Source organism: Alternaria ventricosa (assembly GCF_023758065.1).
Source record: "Alternaria ventricosa strain BMP 2768 chromosome Unknown scaffold_3, whole genome shotgun sequence".
NCBI lineage: Eukaryota > Fungi > Ascomycota > Dothideomycetes > Pleosporales > Pleosporaceae > Alternaria > Alternaria ventricosa.
The window spans coordinates 1,406,769-1,431,103 of record NW_026055683.1 but is presented as its reverse complement, the minus strand read 5'-3'; the positions used below and the strand labels follow the sequence as shown (position 1 = coordinate 1,431,103).

Here is a 24,335-nt window from a genome sequence, read left to right as displayed (position 1 = left end):
GGCAATACCTCCTGCTGCTTGACGATCTAGATTGACTGTGATGGCAGCCACAGCTGAGGCTTCGTCTCGATGTTCAACGTGCCGGCATTGCGCGGTACATGCCGATTGCCGCCTTGAACTGTGGATCGTGATGCTTCTCTGCAACACGGCAGACGGCTAATGTCGTTTGCTCAATTCGAATCGATTATGGCGTGCGGGAAGCAACAAGCTCTCTAGCGGAGACATGGACCTTGAAGATGCTAGGTTATTAGTAGTGGTTGGTCACACGTAGAGGCTGTACTGTAGACACTCTGGGCTGACCCTTGGAGAATGATAAGCTTACCTCACCAACCGAGGTTCAACACCAGGGAACACGTTCAGCAGTTCCCTCCCCGTCATACGATAACATTGGGTGTTGAGTGGAGATGATATCCCGGCTGCATGGGATGTGGGCCCTTGCGCACGTACAAGGATGCCTGCGTAGCACCGGAGAAGGGTTCCAAGGTTCCATCATAGCGTGGATCGAAGCTATCGAGGAACACCTGCGCTCGATCGATAAGTACATACACCCTTCATAGCGCCATGTTGTTCTGGCACTTTCACTCTAGGTTTCCGCACTCGTCTCACATTTGAATTTCACATACTCGGCTAGCAGCGCGTCATAAGCCGGATATCTTGGCATGACGAGGGCGGAGGTGTTATCTTGATTCACCCAGTTGAAACCAACGGTACGTAGTCCGGCTGGCGCCCTGTCTCGGCGGTTCAACGGTCCAACGGCTCAATTGCTGTCTGACTGTGTGAACGTGCAACGCTCGCACGTATATTGCACGACCGTGCAATCATGAACCCTCGAGGGCTTATCTGACGGTGCCAGTTTATCGCTTTCATAATTCATAACAAACCCACACGACGCAACCAATTGGGCCTATTTCCACCACCCCACTTATCAATTTGTTGGAATGAAGTACGGCGACACTCTCAGACAGAGGTCCATACCAGAATGGGGCCATTGTGAGTACCACGCCCGCACGCTACGGCGCGACACGGAGAGCGTTCCGCTGACAGACACGCGCCTGCAGATAACATCGACTACGACTATCTCAAAGACCTTATCAAGCACCAGACGACGCCCGGCACGAACAAGGCCGTATCTATCCCAGGCCAGGGCGAGAGCACCGAGCGCGCATTCGGCGACACCTTCTTCAATGTTTTGGCACAACAACATGACCGCATCAACCTCTTCGTGCGCAGCAAGAGCGGCGAGATCGAGCGCAGGCTGGAGCATATCAGCAAGACGCTAGTCCAGCTGCGCGCGCGACGCAGTCCGGCGAGCGGGCGTCTCCCCGCGCGGATCGTGGAGAGATATGCGAAGATAGATGCAGACGTCGCAAGGTACGCGGGATGCGCCGGAACACGCGTAGAGAGAACGCCCGCTGACACAACCGCAGGACCGGCGAGGAGATCAGGTCGCTCTCGCGATTCCAAGTCACCCAACGGACGGGCTTCATCAAGATCCTCAAGAAATACAAGCGCTGGACAAAGGACAGGGAACTCAGTCATGTGTTTAAGCAGGAGATCAGTAGCCGGCCGGATAGCCTGTTCCAGCTGGATCTGGGCTATCTCCTGGACCAATACATCGATGTGCTCGACGCGCTCCGCTCCGCTTTTGATGCCGATGGCACGTCTACGTCGCATGCCGAGCACACCAACGGTCAGTCGTCCGCGGCACACATTTCTAGAAGCATTGAGAAGGGCGGAGATCTCGACTTTGACTTGGTGATGAACACGGTGCCTTTGGGGTCCAAGGGCAACAAAGCTACGTATTGGATACATCCAGACCACATCGTCGAGACACAGGTCTTGTTGCTCCAACATACGCGCCTGTACGTCAGCAAGGCCAGACGGCACGCATCGGGCAAAGGAACGCCTCTCCGCCGTCATTCCTCCACAACCAACCTCGACCCGTACCTTGGCAGCGAAGACACCACTGGGGTGGTTGTCTTGGACCACCCTGAAGCTTTCGCGTTCAAGCAAAACGCAAGTACGATTGGAGCGACGGAAGAACTGCAGGGAAGCATCGGCATAAAGGCCGCTGGTCAAGTGCGGTGTTGCGCATCTGGCGAAGCCGCGGTTGTTGTATGCACAGAGGCGGATGCGCAGGGGCAGTCACCGGTAGCCGTCAAGACAGCCAAGATGGAGCGCAAGCGTCTGCAAAGCTTTCTCGACACTTCCGTAAGAGAGGACAACATGAAGCATTCTGAGAACGGATCGGCTAAGGACGATGCACCGGCGGTTCGACAGTGGCTCGCTGAGCACCAATCTACCAAGCCCATCGCTGGTGCGGTTTCCAAACGCACACGATTCACCGGACTCCACAACAACTCAACAGGAGGCATATGGGCGACACTGGATAAAGACATCTGTCTGAAAGATACACTGTACAAAGATCTAGCAGATGACGACTGGACTTCGGCCGCTCGAGCAGAATCAGCAAAAAAGTTCCCTCATGCTGTTCTAGAGATTCGGCGTGAAGGCAACCAAGCAATGGCGCTCATCCAGACCCTTGACCGCAGTCATTTGGTACGTCGATATTCAAAGTTATACACAATCCGTATACTAACAATTGCAGGTTGAACGCGTTCGAGGCTTCTCTTTAGAAGCTCATGCTGTCTGGACTTGCTGCAAACCCAGCGCCATGTCCGCCCCCTTCTGGATATCCCTTCTTGAAAAGGATATCCGGAAACTACCAGAGCCGGTGAAGAAGCGGAGTCGTAGAGGCCGGGAGAGCGCAACTGGCTCACAAGTCGGACTATCGCCTCCAGCAACTTCGACATCCAACACCTCATACGATGGACAATCCAGCCCACTGGCTTCTCGTTATGAGGAGTCGTCTGCGACTTCAGTGCAGGAGTTTGTCGATCCGCCACCACTACAAGCTTTCCGGAAGAAGAGCCGGAAGCCCTACTCAGACTATCCTCCACCAATGAGCCGGACCGAGCCAGAGCCGGAAGTGCAGCAGAGATACTGGAACGAGTACGACCACCCCGAAGACGAAGAGACTGGCTACTACATCTACGTCGACCCTGACGCGCCCATCAAATACCCCGGCCAAGATTTTGTCGAAGCACTAGCAAGAAAGACAAAGAAGCTCTTTGGCAGGAACGACAGAGCTGATGAGGCATCACTCTCCGCTGCCGAAGACTCAGATGATGATACGATCGACTCATCCCCCATAATACACGCCGCAAACTACGGGACAACAGACACCCACGGGCAGTCATCGAACCGCGATGGCTACTTCAGCACGCTCTTCCGCTCTCTCCGCGATCCACACCACGATGCCGACCTCTTCAATGAGCGTCGCGCACTGCTCGGCCAGGTAGAAACGCATCAACACAAGATCGAAATGACTAAACTGCGCTTCTACTCTACCGCGCTGGGTGCAGCCGTTGTCATGGACCTCATCTTGGGTCTCATGACGATGACGAGTCGGAAGAAGGAAAGAGGTGTTGTTGATGCGGCTGTCCTGTTAGGCACTATTAGTACACTGGTGCTCTGCGTTGTTGCGGTTATCAGCATGCGGACAAGGCAAGAGCGTCTGGGTGCGGTCCATCAGGGTGCTGTGCTGAGTATCGCTGCTGCGGTTGTGGCGTTGGATGTTTTGTTGTTGCTGTGGGTGTTGAGGATATGAGGGATGGAGTAATGATTTGGACGGGTCTTTGCATGTGTGGTGTTGTGTTTGGGTAGCTAGGCGTTTGGGTGTTTGAGATGGCCGGTGCCGTCTACCGCGGTGCTGTGGGCTTTCAAGTGTAGATGATGGAGCTGTTGGCGCTTAATCAGTTGTACGTAGGTTCGAGATATACCCTGTTGTTACACATTGGTGTTGCTATACTGTAATATGGGTGTGATGCGGTCTCGTTCTGGTGTCTGGGCTCGAGCTCCAGTAATCGATAAGCTGGATCTAGACGACAACGCCCGGCATGCCCAACACGGTCTACCGTTTGTAACGGCCCACAACACGCCCGACTCTCGAACCATCAGCCAACCAGGCCCGCGCCAGGTCATTGGATGAATTATTCGGAAGGCCAACCTGCGTATTCCGCCGGAAGCAATACATACGGCCTCTCCAAGCGGAATCTGCCATCGCGGTGGGATGATGCTGCCCAAATAGAATGCTTCTGATGAGCCGGTTCTCCTTCGGCCACTCTTCCTTGATGATTGTCGAGCGACCTTCGGGGTATCACAGATCGCTCCAGGGATCATGCGGACGTTGGGTATGGATCTCGACCAGGCGGTCACCTTTCGAGAAGCGCACTCTTCACGCCAACCAATTGATACTTTACGGAAGCTTATGGACGAAGTCGGAACTCAGGAGGGATTCTCTGATGCCAGTCTTGCGTTGGAAGACTTGGACCTGCGTTTCAGACGACCGTCATCGAATAATGGGAACACGTCGCGAATCTACCTGAAGCGGATAGCACCGCAACACAGGACACACCGACAAGTTTATAGGGCTGTCATACCTCGTGTAGCCACACCTGAGTGTACGGTGAAAGGGGTGAGGCGTCCAAGAAAAGACGGGATCGTCACCAACATGCTCAACAAAAGTCAATGCTTCCGACACATGTCAGGCTTGTCCCCACATGGCATGAGATCATCATGAGGCTCTGCTCTTGGCAAACCGGGGGCTGGGGCGTTGGGGTGTGCCGCACCCGCCGAATCTGTGATGGGAGCGGAAGCCCTCTTCCTAGTGGCAGCTAGCTGCATGTCGACTCTGTGCATTTATGTTGTCTACATGAGCGGCTTTGAGGTTTGAGAGATGCGCGGCCGCGAGGAAAAGTTGCCATGCCACGCGCTGCTTTGGTAGGACATCAAGGCACGACCCCGCCGCATTATCTCGGCGTGATAATGCACAGACGCGTGGAAATCGGCTGGAGATGAGCCGCCAGAGTTTATGGAGGAGAAAGTGGACCGCAGTCGCCGCGAACTCCACCTGTCGTCATCCGAAGCGTATGATAATCAGATTTTGCAGCCCCCAATTGCCCATTTGTCCTACATCCTAAACCTACGGAATAATTTATACACAGCGCCATGGTCGCCATGCCATTGTAACTCAATTTTGAGGTGAGTTGAATTCCGCGCCTACACCCAACGTTATCTCCGATGCGCGGGCGCGCTGACAGTCGATGAAGCCTCCCAGGCTCAGCAGATCTTTATAGCATTTTCCATCGACGCATTTGTACATTAGACCAACACCGCCTGGAGCGACCGCATCTCCAGATCTTATACCCCACCCATAAAGCATCATGGCTGCCCGACGAGGAAGCCGCTTCATCAAGCCGCTGCTTTACACAGCTGGTGCTGGAGCAGTCGGTGCATCCGCCCTCTACGTTACCTTACGACCTCGCGATATTCCCGGCTCAGAAGCCGCCGCAGTCCCACCACCCACATATGGCGAGGGAGGTGTCTTCCGACCACCGTCATTCCCCTCTGCCAAGAGCCGCGATGAGCAGATTGCGCAATTGAAGCGCAGCGCAGGCGTCGTCTCGCAGGTCGCAGAGAAGGCAAAGAAGTGGCTTGGTGGAAGTGGCTCGACAGCGGCAGCAGCTGAGAAGGCTGAGGAAGAGCCATATGACCTGTTGGTCATTGGTGGTGGCGCGACCGGAGCCGGTATTGCGCTTGACGCTGTTACAAGAGGTCTGAAGGTTGCGCTCGTCGAGCGCGACGACTTCAGCAGTGGTACTAGCAGTAAGAGTACAAAGCTGGTACACGGTGGTGTGCGATACCTAGAGAAGGCTGTCTGGAACCTTGACTACAACCAGTAAGTTGCCCCAGAATGTTATCCATGCGATTTCTGACTTCGTTTAGATATGCTCTCGTCGTTGAAGCTCTCCGTGAGCGTCGTTACTTCTTGGACACCGCGCCTCATCTTTCACAATGGCTCCCGATCATGATTCCGATCCAGAAGTGGTGGCAAGCTCCCTACTTCTGGGCTGGTACCAAGTTCTACGATTTCCTCGCTGGTTCAGAGAACATTGAGAGTTCGTACTACATGACAAAGAGCAAGGCTCTGGATGCGTTCCCTATGTTGAAGAAGGAAGGCCTTGTCGGAGCCCTTGTTTACTACGGTACGTTCAACGGTCACTCATTCTGCAGCAGGAACTGACGTCACCAGATGGTGCACACAACGACTCGCGCATGAACGTTTCAATCGCCATGACCGCTGCGCTGTACGGCGCAACTGTTGTCAACCATCTCGAAGTCACTGAGCTTGAGAAGGATGCCAATGGTCGTCTGTGCGGAGCAAAGGCCAAGGACTGCATTGCTGAGCGCGATGGCAAGAAGGCTGAATCATTCTCCATCAAGGCCAAAGGTATCATTAACGCTACCGGTCCCTTCACCGACTCCATACGCAAGATGGACGACCAAGAGGTTCAGGAAATCGTCGCCCCTAGCTCCGGTGTTCACGTCATTCTTCCTGGTTACTACAGCCCTTCGAACATGGGTCTCATTGATCCTAACACTTCCGATGGCCGTGTCATCTTCTTCCTGCCATGGCAGGGCAACACCATCGCCGGTACAACAGACACTGCTTGTGATATCAAGCAAGATCCTGTTGCTGGCGAGGAAGAGATTGACTGGATTCTCAAGGAGGTTAAGCGCTATCTGCAGCCTGAGATCAACGTTCGCCGCGGCGACGTCCTCGCTGCCTGGTCCGGTATCCGCCCTCTCGTCCGTGACCCCAACGCGAGCGCGACTGAGGGTCTTGTCCGCAACCACTTGGTGACCACCTCTCCTTCCGGCCTGATGACTTGCTCCGGTGGCAAGTGGACTACCTACCGCCAGATGGCCGAAGAGACTGTCGACGAGGCGATCAAGGAGTACGGCCTGAAGACTCAGCCGCTTGTGAACCCCACTCTCGTTAGCGGAACTGAGGTCAAGGACGAGGCTCCTCTTGACGGCACCTGCCAGACCCACCGTGTTCGACTTGTTGGTGCTCACGGCTTCTCCAAGACCCTGTTCATCAACCTCATCCAGCACTACGGCATTGAGACTGACGTAGCCAAATACCTTTGCCAGGCTTACGGTGACCGTGCATGGACCGTCGCAGCTCTCGCATCGCCCACTGAACAGCGATTCCCTGTCCGCGGCGTCAAGATGGCCGAGCTCTACCCATACATCGATGGTGAGGTCCGCTACTGCGTCCGTCACGAGTACGCCCAGACGGCCACCGACGTAATCGCGCGCCGCATGCGCCTGGCTTTCCTGAACGCCCAGGCTGCTCTGGAAGCTCTCCCCAAGGTTATTGACATCATGGCCGAGGAGCTAAAATGGGACAACAAGCGTAAGGACGTTGAGTGGAAGAACTCTGTCACTTACCTCGGTTCCATGGGCCTGCCCAAGAACAAGCTCTCGCTCACCCGAAAGGACGTTGAGAGCGGCCACGTCGGCAAGTACACAGATGAGGACTACCACCTCTACGCTCGTCACGGTACGTCAAACTCCGACGAGGAAGCTTGTGCAAACCTCTTTGCATTTGGAATTCGGCTAAATGAAGTATTTGCAGATAAACCCGACGAGCTGCTTCAATCCGACAGCAAGTTCGCAAGCGGTCAGAACCCCGTTATCGGCCGCGAGTCCAAGGTCAACAAATAAGCGTACAGCTACGCACTCACAAATCTGACATTGGGGCTGAGGACCTGTCACATCCTCTCCCCGATACACATCACTCGCATACTGTACCATCCTACTCGGCGCGGAGGCGTATTCGAGTCGACTTGCATCATATTGTTGGCGCTCGATACCATCCGCATGACTGGCGTCCTTGTCTCCATATCGCGATATGTATATAATCGTCTACTCTTAGCGTTACCTGAAAGAATTGAGTTGACTTTGTTGCGCTCTCGATATGCTACAGTTCTGTCGTTGCTATCTATCTTTTTGCCGAGGCTTGCTGCTCTCACCGCTCGCTAGTTTCTTCTGTCTCCACTGATACCCACATTCCGCTGCTTTACTACAACATCTTCCAAGAGCATGGTCGATTATCTTTACAAATGATCTTGAGTGGGTTTGATTGTCTGTGGTATTATGTGTTTCAATTTTGAGGTTTGCTATCACTGGTATCAGCGATACCAACTCTTCTTCAGTAGTATAGTGGTCAGTATTTCCGCTTGTCACCAGCATTGGCAACTCGCGGGAGACCGGGGTTCAATTCCCCGCTGGAGAGTACTGTCGCTTTTCTTTTTGGCGTTCCTTTGGTCGGTGAGGATGGTTATAGTGGACGGCTTCGGTTATGTTGAATTGTTTTGCCTGCCATGATCAAGCTATCCTTGCTCAGACAGAGCTCACGTGTGATACGGCCTGGAAGCTCCATGCTGTCGCTTGGTTTTCCAGTGCTGCTACTGCGACAGTGAGCTGCCTGTCGAAAAGGCCGCCTAGCTAATCAGTGAAGCCCGACGCAGTTTTTTCGACATACTACTGCTCGTCCTCCAGCTATCCTAGGCCTTCCATCCCAAGTCTGGAAGGTGCATATGCTTTCTCCGTTGTTGAGAGGGGCTAGAGGTAAGTGTGCAATTCTTACTCAAGCGATACTCAGCCTGGACTAATAGCATGGCAGTTACATCGAAGACCAGGGGTCATACCGGGAGTCTCGCCATGATCTTATGAAGAGCTCGGAATCGACGTCGTGCATGGTATCATAGGTATGCGGGACAGGCATCAAGAGACAACGCAAGATTTATGCATGCCCTTTGCTTGACTCAGTGTCTTCTGGGGTTCTGGGATGATGTCTCGTTCAGGGATCTTCGCCCACGTGGTGTCAGCCCCAGGTTTGCCGTTATACGTAGCGTCAGGCTGGACGCGAGTCAGATTATGCTTTACTGGGAAGGGAGAAATTCTGGCAGTCTGCACGGTGCAATTCCGCGTTCCCGTCATGGCCTGTGGTCCCTCATGGATACCCTGGTAGAGCTGTAGTATTCTCTACATGTTCGTTGCAGGGCTGTGCATGACTTTTCATACTCTGGATCGCTCATTCTACTCAAAATCGTAAAGTGGACTGAGTATGACGACGGACTTGCACGCCGAGCAAGTAGAATGCTCCATCAAGCAAAACTCCATCGAGATCTCGAGGCTCACGCGTTGTAGTGTGACACCATGATCTTGTAGCCCATGCTGCACTCGTCCATTCCTTTGAGCCGGCTTCTGACGGCGTCGACCTACGCAACTGTTCAGCATGATTTGATACGCTCTTCGTCACGCTCTCTCCAACGTGGGGGCAATTCTCGCAAACTGCTGGAACTTGCCTCGGCAGGCTTCAAGTTCTAAGACAGGTCGTCATTTCAAGCGCGCAACAGACGGAATAGACCGTGATGAGAGTTTGGTGATCTGTTCGAAAGGCTTGGAAATTCTTGTATCCGGGATCAAGTCCACAGCATTGGGTTAAGGGAAATTGCAGCCTGTGAGTTGATCGATATTACTGTTCGGAGATTTATGAACACTGCGGGAGCAGGCATTCCAAAAAAGGAATGTATCGGTGTCTTTCGCCGCACAACTGATCTTACCAGGTTTCTGGCTATTGTTCTACCACTCAATCCTCGAACCAGGTCTGAACACCCCTTGGTCAGATCTTGGGCCTCAGAGCATCATCACACGTGGCTTCGGCGACTGGTCTCGCACCTGCCGGCAACCTCCACATACCGACGCACACAACAAGAGACGTTGAGCCAACGTAGTCTCTGATATGGCAATGACCGCCAGTTCCCACGTCAATTACGTCTTTGCAACTTCTACATCAGCCTATAGATCTTGCGGCATTGAGACAGCTGCCTCGGTATTATTTCGATCATAGTAGTTCTTGTCGATCTTTTCTTGAGCGTATGCAACATGACCACAGTCTGGCGGAAATAGGCCATGCGTCATTGGATACTTGCTTTCCCCGCAATCCATCCGCATGGGACCTTGTGAGCGCAAACAACTTCTTTGGGAAAATGATCGACACGCCAAGCTGATTCGGGCAAGAGACGTGAACTAGTCCGTGCGGAGCGTAAACCTTCCGTCCAGCTGCAACGCCACTGCCATATGAAGAGCTACCAAGCAGGTACGCATCAATAGTCCCATAGCGGATGCGAACTCGCTTTCGGACATGGCTCCTAACTACCTATCTTGCCCCGCCTAGACCTCAGAACACTGCCGCCGATCGACTCCGGGGTATGTCGATCATCGACTACACAGTGCGAAGTCAGGGGTGGAAGCAATGTCTCAGCCAATCGAGGTGCGCGGATATCGAAGACTTGCTGGCGGAGATGTAGGGTTTTGACAGCGTGCAAGGAAGTTGCCTCGGTCCCGATCTACGTCTCTCGATCTAGGAACAGAAGTTGGATAGGAGATGATGGCAAAAGATTATAAGTAGAAGACTCAGACGACAGAAAGATGAGCATCCTCTCAGGTCATCTCGAGTAAATCACAGCAGTACACTTCGGGATTACTATTCACCATGCATACTCTTTCTCTTCTCCTCCTCCAGGCCTCTGGTGCCATGAGCTACGGCTGGGTCGCTGGCCAGCCTGGTGTCAACTCCAGGTTGTTCGCGAGCAACGGCGTAGTAAAACGCCAGGCCAACTGCCCTTTCAATCCTGTTCACAAGGGCGCTGCTCCTTACGTTGCTCCTTACACCTACTCTGGAGCCAAGAACGGTGTTCCCGGTAGCCAGAAGGGTGGTATCAAGGTGCCAGCAGATGGTGACACGGCTCACGCCTACACCCCCCCTGGTTCCAACGATATCCGTGGACCCTGCCCAGGACTGAACGCCGCAGCCAACGTACGTTCTATTCATTGAATAGATTGACAGACATTTGCTAACTGAAGACAGCACAACTTCCTTTCTCACGATGGTATTACCAACTTCCAGGAGTTGGTAGACGCGCAGCAGAACGTCTACAACGTAGGCTACGACCTTGCCGTCCTTCTCGCTGTCCTCGGTATTGAGGCTGGTGGTGATGTCCTCTCCGGACGTCTCAGTATCGGATGTGACGCTACGTCTCGCACTGCCACACTCCCTCTTCTGGGCAGCCAGCCCGGTCTCAACGGCCACAACAAGTTCGAGGCTGATTCGTCGCTCACCCGCAACGACTTCTTCCTTGCCAACGGAGACAACTACAACTTCAACGGCACTTTGTTCGCGCAGATGAAGGCGGTTGCCGACACCACTTCCGGTGGAAAGTTCGATCGCGAGGCCCTCTCCAAGTACCGCAGCAACCGTTACGACGACTCTGTCGCAGAGAACCCCAACTTCTACTTCGGTCCCCTCTCGCTTCTCCTTTACGGAGCTGCCTCCTTCCTTTACGAGCTCTTCCCCAGCTACGGCGACAAGGGCGTCCCAGATCTCGCAACCATGAAGTCCTTCTTCGGTGCCGTTGAGGACTCTTCTGCCCCAGGTGGCTGGCGTCACGTCCCCGAGCGCATCCCCGAGAACTGGTTCTCGCGTGTCGAGCCCTACAAGAACATGGATGTTACCAACGAGATTCTTGCCCAGTACGTCAAGTACCCCAAGCTATTCGGTGGCAACGTTGGCAAGGGCAACTTCGACGCTCTCTCTACTCCATTCGATATCATCGTCGACGGAAAGCTGCCCAGCGATGCTACCGCTGCTCAGCTTACTTGCCTGCTTTACCAGCTGGCTGTCAACCTCATTCCCAGCACCGTCAGCAGCGTTACCGATCTTACAGATGCGTTGATCGACTTCTCCGCTGGAAAGTTGAACCCCATCTTCAAGGATGCTGGATGCCCGTTGATGGTCAGCAAGTAAATCACGCTTGACTGTTGAGCATGCCAGCAGCTGTTACAGCGCAGGCTGAGCTCCAGTTGAGGAACAGACACTTCTTAGTGAATCATGACGTTTGAGAGCGAGGCTTAACTTCATGGCATTAAGGTCACCAAGTCCTTGGGTGTAATAACTAGTAAAACTAATTACGATCCATCATATCTTACCAAATATCTGCAATGATCTGAGTGATGCAGCATTCGTATGAATTAACCCCGAAAGCTTATGTACACCTTTGAAATTCCAAATGAAAAGTGTCTCGGTTTTGCCTCCGTGGTCACGCGCGTACCTAGGTAGAATGGCGGACTACCTATCTAGGTAGGTAGTTTAGCGGTGTTGACGTCATGCACCTTCTAAGACCAGCCTGAAACCTCGGGTCTATGCATCATGCTTCGCAATACCATTCCCGCGGGGTGCGTCAAGTGATATTGCTCGCATACAACGCGTGCGATGGGATGAGCGCGGTGATCTATTGTTATGAGTCTTGCTGAGCTTTCCATGGATACACTTGAGAACATGGCTTTCGGATCCAGAAAATGGGTAAATCGAAAGAGCAGTTTTGCAACAATTCCATGACGTGTATTCTTTCCCATCGTATATGTAACTCCGGTACCGCTATGATGAAAGAACAGGTCGGCAGAGCACTTTGATCAAAAGAGGAAAAGTGGATGTTTGAAAATTCACATAAAGGGGGGGGGGGGCAGATGCACTGAGTTAATACCGGGGGTGCTTTGGCAGTCACCAAAACATCTCACAAACAACCAGTCCTGTGTGTACAGCCCGAAAATACATCACCGCTGGACATGGATATGATCTCCGATCCCGACCGCTCGTCGTACACGCCTCTCCTCGTTGGCATTCATGCCCGGCAATATTTCGTTGTGCGTATGAAGAAAGAGGGAATGTGTGCATGATGGACTTCTAGGACCAACTACACCATTGGCACGACGATTTAAGATCCTGTCACCCTGCTCTACTTCGTGATCAAGACATACACGTGGGCACAGCATCACACCAAACAACAAAGCACCAAACCAAGTATAAAAGACAGTCACTGATCTAAGACAATCCAATCATCTTTCATCCGCACACCTGAAGCATGGACTTCGAAATGTTATCTGAAGAGGCCCAACCATTGGTCACACATGCGCATGAGCAAGAATACGCCAAGTATATCAAAGCTATCGACGATCGCACCTTCAACCTCACATTCGAAGGTGCAAAGATATCATATCTTCGGCGCAGCACTATTAACGCTCTCGCAAACCGTCAAGACGTCACCGCATTCATAAAGAAGACTGAGTATCCAAAAAACGTGCTATTTCATGTTCATGACGCCCTCGAGCTCGCGGATATCATCGAACAAAGGGGTAAGAAACTCTTCCTCCTCACCACCAAGCTAGGACTCAGTATGGAGTTTTTGTCTGCACTCTTGGCTCATGTGGACGACAATGATCTCCCTATGGAAAGGAAGAAATACGTCATAATTCCTAGGGGCCCACACCGTATGGCCATGTTCAAGCTTGTCAACAACCAAGCGCTGGTTTGTGCGCCGGTACTTGATACAGGAACATTTGATCAAGTGGTTCCGTGGCTGTCTTGCTTCCCGTTGGAGGTTCAGCATGACGTCCGCGAGCCTGATGTGTATGATGTGGGATTCCCCCAAGAACATCTCAGAAACGAGGTAGAGGAACCGTCGGCCGTATGGGAAATGGAGGATTTCGGAAGTGAAAAACATGCAAATGCGGAGAAGTCGCGGTTCGATTGGGGCGTTACATGTGAGGGGAGATGGTATTTCTTCCGCGGATTTCCGGACCGAGATGTCGATGAAGATTATGACGACAAGCAGGAAGAGGAGGGCGAGGGCAAGACAAACGAGATGGAAGATGGATTATGGGTTTTGTAACAACAAGGCGGAAGACAAGACATAACCAGGATGTCTTCGTACATAAGTTTTCAATTAACAGTAGCACATGTATAACCGCATACGCATTACTTTAAAACAAGCACAAGAAATACGATATGCTTGTCATTGTACGAGCAAGCAAACTCAACGACAGCTTGAAGCATGAGTTTTTTATGAACTAATCGTCGTGAGTTATCATCGCCTGGCATCTTCATCAACAAGTTAAAATCGCTTTTGACAGCACTGGCCTAGTCGCTCAAGCTCTCATCTGTTAACTTCAAGAAAGCAATGTCATCGTCAATGATCATACCTACAACCATACCTGATACCTCTCAATACATCCTCATCCGGCACTTCATACAGCAGAATACCATAAGGTGCACCATCTTCGGCGAAGAGAACTCCTTCCTTCCCATAGCCGCCATAAACGCTCTTGCCACGCACGAGAATATCAGAGAAGTTGTACATCGCGATCCAGATCTGAAAGCGATATACTTCCCTGACCACAGCCGCTCGTTTTTCACCTATCGAGTCTATAAGCATGCACCCAAGCTATTTGTAGTCGCCGTCGCAGAGAGCTTAGGCATGCTTTTCCTACGAAACCTTTTGCGAGGAGACCATGCAGTAGACGAACAGTTACCTCTCGACATGGACACTTGTGTTCGAGACGAGAAGAACGTCTTTTGGCTACAAACAGATGTGGACAGATTTCTAGGTACGCAGAAACTCGTTTGCACGCCGATATTTGTTATGGGCTTGTACAATCAGAATGCTGTTCATCAGTCTGGACTACCAATCATAGAGGCGAGCAGGGTAGCTGGGGAGAAGGAGGACGAGGGAGAGGTGTATGAGGTCAAGTTCCACGACGATCATTTGAGGCCTTCGGAATCTGCAGAGCCTGGTGAAGAATGGGTGCTAGGAAAGAGTTTCTTGATGAGACGTTTTGCAAACAGAAATGAGGCGACGAGCGATGAGTGTTTTGATAATGCTGTTTTCGGTTTCAGCTGTGAGGGCTTGTACTATCTAGTAGGCAACCCTTGAGCTTCACACTCATAGGAAAGCAAACCAACCGAACCGCACGGATCACTAGGTACAATTGCTTGGTAATGATGGCACATTCACGCGAGCTGACTTGATATTGTGTGACCATGAGCTAACACTCGGAAGAGACAGGAGATGTACCAACTTCCGGTACGACTTCGTGTGACATGAAGCTGAACGCCTTGGCTCCTGCGTCAACTTCTTACATATTTATTGCCAATAGTCTTGTGGCCAGCAGAAAGAGAAAGATTATTTGTTTGTATGGTCATTGGAGGCGGTGGTTTTGGGGCCAGCACTCGAAATTGATGCAGTACGAAGACCAGCAAGACACTACAGAAAGCCATGGACACAGAGCCACCTTGCAAGATACAATTGAATGAAAATGCGATACTCGTGTCTGGGAAGACGAAGTCGTGATTAAAGCCGCGACAAAGACCCACATGTGCCAATCAACTGCGATAACAATCGAAATCTCTTACGTACTGTGCTCAATACACATTTCAAAGTCAGCTACCAGCCGATGGCGTATTCATCATCGGTGCATCTTCCGTTTCCCACGCTTGCACACCACACAGATCTCTGCCGCTACTCAGCGCATACAGTCTCTTCTCATCATCGGTAACCTTGCTGTAGCAGTTTTCTCGGCTAGTTGTCCAGATGCTAATGTCGCACAACCACACCTCAGCTAGCGTAGTCTGTTAGCATACATCGTCCATCCGAGTAGTCCGATGTATGTGTGGGAGAATGCAAAGTTGATCGAGATCGCGTGCATACAAGCAACGAAGATCACCTGTTGAAAAGTCGATCGGACCAGGATCGGCCGGGGCAACGGTATGATCTGTTGCCGGGGATTTCATCCTTCACACACATGTTCATGGTACGCACATTATTGACGAGAAACTTGCCGCGGCCTTTGAACGATGACGATGTCTTGCAGGCTGGACGGCAAAAGCATCTCGACGTCTTCTAGCGTACCATAAGCAAAGCTGACATCGGATACGCACAGAGGTCTACGCACGCATGAGCCTTCTTCCGAACTTCTAGTCACAAATGCCGAGACAGGTCTGTTGGCACAGACAAGCGAAGAATCCTGCGATCTAGAACAATGCGGTAATCCTCGGTCCTGGACGATCCACCATGTTTGGTAGACTTGCTCAAGCCAAACCTGGCGAACCATAGGAACTGAACGAGCAGTGCATCAGAAGTGCCGTAGCGCCAACTGCTGTTCTGCGGCTTTCCCCGTCAAACCGGAATACCTCTCCAGGTGAACTTGAAGAGCAGTCGTTTAGTGGTGACGAAATCAAGGTTCTCATATTGCACACAAGAAACGACCTAGGCCTTCCGTGAGGACGCGCGGTCGGGCAGGACGGGTGAACGTCAAAGTCGTTCGATGAGCATGCATCATGCTGCCGAGAAGCGAACGATGAAAACTCTTTTGCTACCCAAGAGCGAGACTGAGTTACTCACCACACACATGTGATAGGCCGCGATGCGATGCGTGTGGAGATGGATAGGTATCGCAATCGATAAGTGGATAAGGTAGGGCGCAAATTCTCGCACATGGCTGCCGCGCGGAACCAGTGCCGCCCAGTAGGACAACGCCGAAGGTGCAGCAGCCCCACAATTCATTTCCAGCGCATGCTGACGGCTTGTGAATGCCATCATCACAAAGTCCAGAAGCTGTGGAGTTGGCAGCGTGCAGAACAAAGCGAGCGAACGACAGCTTTCGTTGAGACGGTCCGGCAGAAGAACCGCAGGAGGATATGTCACCTTGACGCTGTGACGGCTCGCCAACCGGTCCCACGTTGCGAATCGGCGCACAGCAAGTTGGAGCTGGCTGGCAGGCAGTGGAGCGTACGCAGCCAATGGTGAGTACGGAGAGGCAAAGTCTGAATAACGAGAGCGTGTCCACATAGCCACGCGCCGTCGTCGCCATACCGCTTCTGCGTTCTAGCCCATCTGCTGTCAGTCCAGGGAGACATGGCGCGACTCCTTGCGATACACGTGTGTAGCATTTCCCCAAGACAGGTTCAGTCAAAGCGGTCGGTGCCTCATCTGCGATGATGACATGTGCCCGAACGAGGCGCAGACACGCTGTGCCTGGGATGTTTCGTTTACCGGCTTCAGCTCCAGCCATGCCCCTGGCGGAAGAGGGCGCGAAGAGCTCCGCGATGCAGTGATCGTCAGGCACGGCGTTGTGATTGGCTGACTGTGTCCGTCGCCATGCCACTTGCGGAAGCATGAAACCCGTCAGCTTGCGATATTTTGAGCTTGGCCATATTTAGCTGGAAACCAGCGCACTGTCAGTGTAAGGAAAAAGAAGGCAATCGATAGAGGTGGGAGGGCCCTTGGCAAGCGCATGCACATGAACACAAGGAAAAGGAAGTCTGGAGTTCGTTGCGGTGGAGATGAGCGCCGACAATTTCAATCGAGCGACGGCCATGGGCGAATGAGCGTGACAGTGGGGCGACGACTCGAGCTTGTCTGCGGTGTTGTTGAGGCCGCCATGGCACGCCGTTCCACCAGCAGCCGGCCCGGAGTGGCAGGCCCCCCGATGACAGAAGCAGGCTAGATGCGTCGTGGTGAGCGGAGGATGCGATGCACAACCGATGGCACCAGGCACGTTGCCAGGGGCCGGCCTAGTGCCGACCCTAGCGTAAAAGCTCGTGGGAATCCACTCTGCCCACCTTTCCTTCACTCACTAACCCACACCATCACCCACACACTCTTTCTATATTTCAACCTGCTCCCTCCCTCCTGTAACACTCATTCTACAGGCTCGAGGTCTTCTTGTTCATTCATTCACTCCCTAAAGACATTCTGTCTTCAACACTGTCATTCCTGACACAATACATTGTCAACGCGACAACTCACAATACCACTCATTCGAACTGCTAGTCGGTTCTGTCACTCCTGCAAATCCCAAACAAACATCCATAGCACCATTCCTTCAGCTATCCAACACTCCCAACCGCCAAAATGAAGACTTCCGCTGTCCTCGCCTCTATCCTTTTCGGCTCCTACGCCGTGGCTGCGCCTTTCGACAGACGCGCCCTTGTCTACAAGACCGAGGTCGTCACTGAGACCGTCGTAGTCTACACCACCGTCTGGGACGACGAGACGACCGCTCAGCCCACTACCACCAGCGCTGGCGAATTCTACGAGCAGCCCAGCAAGCCTTCCACCACCAGCACTGTAGTCGTACCCTCGTCTTCTGCTGTGGTCACTCCCCAGGCTGCTCCTACCAAGGCCGCCCCCACCTCCTCCAAGGCCGCTCCCCCAGCCTACACTCCAGTTGTTCCCGAGAAGCCCTCCAGCGTCTACACTCCTCCCGTGGAGACCCCTACTTCCGTTTACACTCCTCCTGCTCCCACCACTCCTGCTCCTGCCCCAGTCTCCTCTTACGTCGCGCCTCCACCTGCGCCTGAGCCAACCACTACCGCAGCCCCTGAGCCTGTCTACTCTCAAGCTCCTGCTCCTGCTCCCTCAAGCGCTGCGCCTAGCTACGGCTCTGGCTCTTCCAGTGGTGGCGTAACTTCTGGTGCCTCTTTCGACGATGTCGAGATCACCGTTTACGACATGAACGTAGGCGACCTTGGTGCTTGCGGTAAGCTCCAGACCGATGATTCCAAGGTCGTTGCCATCAGCATCGGTGCCTGGAACGCAATGGGCGGAAGCATCCACGACGTCATGACTGGCGAGTCTTCCAACCCATGGTGCGGAAAGGAAATCGAGATTGAGTACCAAGGCAAGACTGCCACAGCCAAGATCATGGACATGTGCCCTGGCTGTGTCAACAAGTACGACATCGATCTCTCCCGCTCTGTCTGGTCTGAGCTCGGTCTGTCTGAGACCACCCGCTACCACGGCGTCAACTGGAAGATCATCTAAACGCATCTTTCAGCCACGCCACGATCCATATACCCAAGATTCTGATATCTCGCTAGCGCAGGCAGGGTCAGCGCTTTGCACGACCAAGTTACGACTCATTTTTTCACGCATCAGGCAGGGACCGGTGACCGGAGTAGACGGAAAGGGAACCGTCAGATACCGCGGTTCTTGTTCAGCTTTGCTCTTCTAGATTTCGCCTTGCCATTTTGTTGCATCGCAGATTCCATGATGTATATGGGGATACTTTGCGCATTGGAGGGCTCATTCTCACTTTTCTTGTCGCTCATTGACTAGAGCGGGCTTGCCCTGCTTTTCTTCGCTTCCTTGTATAAGACTTTAGGGCTGGTGTATGGGAGAACATCTTAGATACCCATACAAGTTGGACATCGGAGGTTCACATCTACCAAAAGAAAATACATGACGCATTGCGCAACTTCAAAATCATCATCTTCCTGCATTGACGTGAACCATTATGAAAGTCGCATTGTTTGTGCTAACCTCCCTCTACGGCATCGGCAAAACGCTCTACAGTAGCTAATACGACATCCCCTGATTATACGAGCTGAGCTATTAACGAACGCGCAAGCACTCGACTCATGCCGATGCGACGATGTGGCTGCGCCTCACGCCTAGCCACCGTGCGTACTTTGCCAAAAGGAAGCGCCGATGCCTCCGAAAATACAACGCTGGGCCGCAATGCATGCTACCTTCATCCCTCCATCACACTCTCCTAAGCAAGGCTACTCAGCCACAGATCCCAGATGCAGACCGACCTTGTGAAATTTCGATCCGCAAAAGCAATGAGACTTCTGGCCATTTGCGAAGACTATGTCGCGACAAGCACACAAAGAAAACACTGAACGCCTGACGTCCAAACAACGCTTGCGGCTCGTTTCAGAAGGAACCAAGTTGCGATGTGCGAGGTGTTTGCCCCTTGGTAATCTCATAATGCGCCGGGGAAGGGTCTAGCACGGGGTGTTGGTGCTTTGCTGGGCTCCACATGTTGGCTGTTTCAATAGTGAACACTACCTAGGTAGTTTGGTTTTCTCAGTCAGGAGTTTTGTGCGTGTTGAAGTCTCTTGTAGACCGACGTTGTTCCGGCTGAGAACATGACTAAAGGATAACCGCTGCGTTGATCATGTTTTGTTCGCGGTTGATGGACAACGCAACTGCCCCCTTGAGAGTGCCAGCAAGGATGACATCATCGTGACCGTGGGCCAACACCACAATGACCAACAGTAAGGAAAGAACGGAGAGATGTTTGTAATGGCAACCAACACAAGTCAATTGCGTACCAACGTTTCTGAAAACTAAACCCACAGTCGCAACAACTTGTCCAGAATGGCGAACCGCCTCTCTCACTCTCTCGATGAGATTGAAGCGCACACTCCCGCGATCAAGTCCCAAGATGCGGATACCGATGTCACCTCCAAGAACGGCGAGCAGATAAAAGAAGGCGATCATGTATACACGCGGATAAGAGGTGGAAGGCACGAGGGCGATGTATGCTAGCCACGCCTGCATCTGCAGCACACAAGTCTCTGAGGCTAGAGCTGACAGCATGAGAAGGTAGAAAAGATCGTGAACAACCAAGAAGAAGCTGATGCAGAGGGCGTTAAGCATCCACCAAAGGTGCGTTTTCGAGATCTGCGAAGGGAGAGGTAAAGATAACGAGACACTGATTTGATTGACTAGGTGCTATTCACAGACCAGAAGGGGAAAGCTGTAGCGCATAATCCAGGTACACTGGATGTGACGGATAAAGCATAACGAAACGGTTCTTTTCAAAGTCCCAGACTATATCCGCAGGCAATATAGGACAAAGGTCTTGTCTCCAGATGTTCCTCACTTCGGCGAACCTTGGATCAGAAAGAGATGTAGCTCTGGAGTAAAACAGAGCGAACCGAATTCAGTACACGATACCTATATCCTATATCCCAAATCTCCATCATCCGTCTCCAAATCCACATTGTTCTCCATATCTCCAGAAACAGTCCCTGTCCATCTGCACAACGTTTACCCGCCGACCCAAACTTAACCCTCAGCTCGCACGCAAAACACCCATCTTTTAACCGCCGGAAGAGACTGCATTCCACAGCTCGCTTCTTTCCTACCGAAACCGGTAGCTGAGCTGATGCACCCGGGTGTGAGTTTTACCAGCACTCATCCGGTGGTCAAAAGAAAGTTTCTTTGTGCGCGCGCTGGTTCGCGTGGGAAAAGGCGAGGCGCGTGGTGCCATGCGTTGTCTTATCGAGCGCTATCTCACGTGCGCGCCTTGTGCCAACGTGGTTAGGCACGTGGAGGGTTGCTGTTGGCGAGCCTAGGCTGTGGGTTGCCAGCTGGTGGTGGCGTGGCATTTTGCGCCCGAGATTCCTCCGTTGGAGCCCGCGTTGGCAGCGAGGAATAAGCAAACATCGCCCACGCTGAATACGAGAAATTGTCGGTAGTGTTGGAGGAAGTAGCTGGGTTGTGACGTATTGGTGGGGTGTTGGTGGGTTTGTTGAGCCTGCAGAGTAAGTAGTGATGGACGGCAGCAATGCCAAAAGTAAAGTAAAAGCTGAAAGACTACTGCATATCGTTCGTTGAACGCGTCTTGAAGTGGTTAAGGCAATAGCTTCAAGAAGCAGCCGACACTTAAATGTGTTCGTAAAGAATGTCTATTTTGACGAGTTTGCAGGCTTCAGTCACGCCTACGTTGAATTGCTCGTCATAGGCGCTCGTTCTTTGCGGCAGGAGAATATAGTTGTCCTCATTCCTGGAGGATGAGCCAAATGCTGAGCATGGAGACAGATGCATCGTAAGGGTTGTTCCGACCTTGATGTAAGCTCGATGGTTGGTCCTTCAGAATATGGTTGTGTTATCAATTGTTTGTGAATTTGTCTCGAATTACAAACGTAGTAGTCCATATCCCCATACAGTAACTTCATACAGTGCCAGTCGATGGCAGTCTCCCAAATCTTCATCTCATCCCGAGTATCGATCTTGATGGGTATAAAATGAAAGTAATACCAGTACTTGTCGCTTTTGACCCTAAACTGTTGTTTTGACAAGCTGTTTTACTGTCAAACCTCATAACAAAGAGAAGTAGGAGGGTTATAAGGAGTACTTCCTACATCGTTACAACTTCATCTTAATATAACAAGTTTTCAACATAAACCTAGTGTCCGAACCTCATCAAGCAAATCATCGCAGTCCGCATGCTGTGCGCCTCCAGGCGCGTGTGGGTATATATGTACACCAGCTCATCCGGCGTATCCGGGTCCGAGCCTTCTTTTATCGTCGCTTCCTCGTGTCTTCTTGTTCTATGCGAATGCGCTGGCACCACCAGACTCGAGCAGTTCGATCTCAGCCATTGTCATGGATGGGCTCTGGAAGCGTGCAGGCAGCTCGGAGCGGTCGAAGTATAGGCCCTTGCCTGCCTCGATGGGGCCCAGGTTCCTGCCGGCTGCGCCGCCAATGTGGCCACCAACAAAGGCGCTGGGGATGTGGTTGAGTGGGCCGTGTTGCTGCGCCTTCTTGCGGTAGGACGCGAAGGATGAGGGAAGCTCGCTCATGGGAGAGGCAGGGTGGACGTGCGGGGTGTGGTCAACCTCTGAAACCAACGTTAGCCGTGTATTATGACACCATATAATGGCGAGACATACTCTGAGGAGTGCTGCGCTTGCCCAGGAAGCGGATCATGGGCTGACGATGAGCGAGGGCGCGTGTAGCGTTCATTGTGACAGAGGTGAGGTGGGGTTGTTGGTGGTGGTGTGATGTGCAGGTTGCGATTGAGATTGGTATCACTGAAAAGCTTGCGCAGAAGACTTCAGACGGTGTTTTGTATTGGAGAAGCGGAAGAAAGCGATCTCGGGACAGATGCTGGTGGACGAACAACTTGTTGAGTTATTGAGGAGCAGTTAGGTTGAGGGGAGCCGCATATATGTTGTTCGCGTTTGCGGAAGGAAGACTAGGTTGCGCCGAAGGCCGCTCCATGATTGCAAACCAACAACCCTCCCACTCACACGTGAGCGGCATCTCCCCACACTCGAATGAGCAGATGTCAAGGCAATGGGTATTTCTAAGCCAATTCCAGCGCAAGCCTCGGCGTTTGTGGGCTTACGCGCAACACTTGGAGTCGTTCTTGAACGTTCGCGGTCATAGCTCCCATGGCGCCCCGGTTGTCTTTTCCAAACTTTTACAAGTGCATCGCTCGCCGCCAATGACAACGCTGCACACGCCCGCTCGCCTTATCACCCCGCCGCCTTCTCCAGATCCTGACCAGCGGGAATTGCATATTGATATTCGCTTCTCCGACTGCGGTGCGGACGTGCGGACCCGACCTGCTCACCATGCACGAGTTGAGCCTCTACGGCCAGGTCACCTTTGCGCGCTATGAGCAGGTGTTGAACATCCTGGCGGGGGTTGCCATGATGCAGCCCCAGCGCGTCTTTGAGCGCCATGTCGTCTACAAGCCCACGCGCGAGCCTGAAGAGCCGGGCTCCAATCTTGGCCGTCGCGGCGGTACCCAGACTGTCGCGCAGAAGCAGGCCAAACAAGCTGCTCTCGTCGTCCTGTACCACACCCGGCTGGTCCAAAAGCTGTCGGAAGACGACTTTGCTGCTGAAGATGGCGTGCCAGAGGAGAGCACAAAGGTTCTGTCCGCTGATGTAGAAGATGGGGGAGAGCCAACATGGTCCTTCGTTTTCAGGGATGTACCAGATACTGGTGACAGAGGTGTCTCCATCCGCTTCACCAACACCACCGACTTGTTGTCTGGCGATCCACATGCGTTCATGGTTGCCTCAGGGCCCAATCAGTGAGACCACCTTCCTGTTCCTGCCTTCACCTCTAACCACAGCGCAGGTTTGTGACTGAGTTCTACGTCGAGGGTTACCGTTTCGTGCTCGGCAATGTCGTCATATTCCTCCACCGCATCCTCCACGAGCCCGGCGTTCGCAACGTCCAGAAGAGCCCCAAGGCCACACTGCCGACATGGAGAGGTCTGAAGCTCCTCGACCCGAGTGGCGTATATACACTTCAAGCTACGGTCCGGATTGAAGACTTCAATAATGCAGCCGTACTCGAGGAGGGAGTAAACGAGTTGAAAAAGTTCCAGGCGCAGATGAAGGGTTGCGTGAACTTGGATTTGCCAGATCGGCTCGCACTAGACCCCCGTGTCAAATACAAGGCTCCTGCAGCTCCTGCTACCCAAGCACGGCCTAGGTGATTAAGAGTCTCGTCCTGATCGAGAGTAATGGATATGGACCGGATAGTCTCCGGATGATAGTCACCATTAAAAGGCTGAGGGTATTTCAGATACCAAGTGTTGGGTTCTGATCTGTAGGATCATCAACAGAAGGCATTCCTACCGATGCATCATATCGGCCTAGAGGCAAAAGGATAATCATAGCGATCGCGTGTTCGATCAAGAAGCTGGGCTGGTTCGGTCTTCTATCGTGTATCTGATTCAGTGACGAGCGAGAGCAACTGCAGATGTACATCACCTGTCTTGATTCGGCGGATATGGCTCCAGTATAGATATAAACGGCACCTCGTAGTGGATAGAACATGTAATAATTGTAGCGAAATGCCGTTAAGAAGTGCTATCTGTGTTGTCGTGACTGCCCGGGTGAGCTCAGTTCAGGCACGTGCTCGCGCGAGGTCGCGTTTCGCGCCGAAGGAAAGCGCAAGCGAGCAACTTCACCGACATTGCTTTAT

General features: G+C 52.6%; 7 protein-coding genes and 1 non-coding gene across 8 annotated transcripts; 7 read left to right on the top strand and 1 right to left on the bottom strand.

Moving 5' to 3' along the window:
• Window positions 1–938: 938 nt before the first annotated feature.
• J4E93_002410 (uncharacterized protein) lies at window positions 939–3,670 on the top strand (the record flags this gene model as incomplete). Its single annotated transcript, XM_049340356.1, has 4 exons — window positions 939–990; window positions 1,059–1,371; window positions 1,428–2,559; window positions 2,609–3,670. The coding sequence occupies 4 exons, from the start codon at window positions 939–941 to the stop codon at window positions 3,668–3,670; spliced, it is 2,559 nt and encodes an 852-aa protein (XP_049202678.1).
• Window positions 3,671–5,285: 1,615 nt separating this feature from the next.
• On the top strand, window positions 5,286–7,635 carry J4E93_002409 (uncharacterized protein; the record flags this gene model as incomplete). The annotated part of the gene is made up of 3 exons (XM_049340355.1): window positions 5,286–5,800; window positions 5,848–6,107; window positions 6,155–7,635. 3 exons carry the CDS (start codon window positions 5,286–5,288, stop codon window positions 7,633–7,635), a joined length of 2,256 nt encoding a protein of 751 aa, XP_049202677.1.
• A 484-nt stretch (window positions 7,636–8,119) lies between these two features.
• J4E93_002408 lies at window positions 8,120–8,206 on the top strand. The gene has a single exon. It is a non-coding gene; the product is annotated as a tRNA-Asp (tRNA).
• Window positions 8,207–10,471: 2,265 nt separating this feature from the next.
• On the top strand, window positions 10,472–11,782 carry J4E93_002407 (uncharacterized protein; the record flags this gene model as incomplete). Its single annotated transcript, XM_049340354.1, has 2 exons — window positions 10,472–10,795; window positions 10,847–11,782. The coding sequence occupies 2 exons, from the start codon at window positions 10,472–10,474 to the stop codon at window positions 11,780–11,782; spliced, it is 1,260 nt and encodes a 419-aa protein (XP_049202676.1).
• Window positions 11,783–12,896: 1,114 nt separating this feature from the next.
• J4E93_002406 (uncharacterized protein) lies at window positions 12,897–13,703 on the top strand (the record flags this gene model as incomplete). Its single annotated transcript, XM_049340353.1, has 1 exon — window positions 12,897–13,703. One exon carries the CDS (start codon window positions 12,897–12,899, stop codon window positions 13,701–13,703), a length of 807 nt encoding a protein of 268 aa, XP_049202675.1.
• A 4,020-nt stretch (window positions 13,704–17,723) lies between these two features.
• On the top strand, window positions 17,724–18,635 carry J4E93_002405 (uncharacterized protein; the record flags this gene model as incomplete). Its single annotated transcript, XM_049340352.1, has 1 exon — window positions 17,724–18,635. One exon carries the CDS (start codon window positions 17,724–17,726, stop codon window positions 18,633–18,635), a length of 912 nt encoding a protein of 303 aa, XP_049202674.1.
• A 3,302-nt stretch (window positions 18,636–21,937) lies between these two features.
• J4E93_002404 (uncharacterized protein) lies at window positions 21,938–22,352 on the bottom strand (the record flags this gene model as incomplete). Its single annotated transcript, XM_049340351.1, has 2 exons — window positions 21,938–22,227; window positions 22,280–22,352. The coding sequence occupies 2 exons, from the start codon at window positions 22,350–22,352 to the stop codon at window positions 21,938–21,940; spliced, it is 363 nt and encodes a 120-aa protein (XP_049202673.1).
• A 614-nt stretch (window positions 22,353–22,966) lies between these two features.
• J4E93_002403 (uncharacterized protein) lies at window positions 22,967–23,844 on the top strand (the record flags this gene model as incomplete). The annotated part of the gene is made up of 2 exons (XM_049340350.1): window positions 22,967–23,433; window positions 23,481–23,844. 2 exons carry the CDS (start codon window positions 22,967–22,969, stop codon window positions 23,842–23,844), a joined length of 831 nt encoding a protein of 276 aa, XP_049202672.1.
• Between the last annotated feature and the right edge of the window lie 491 nt (window positions 23,845–24,335).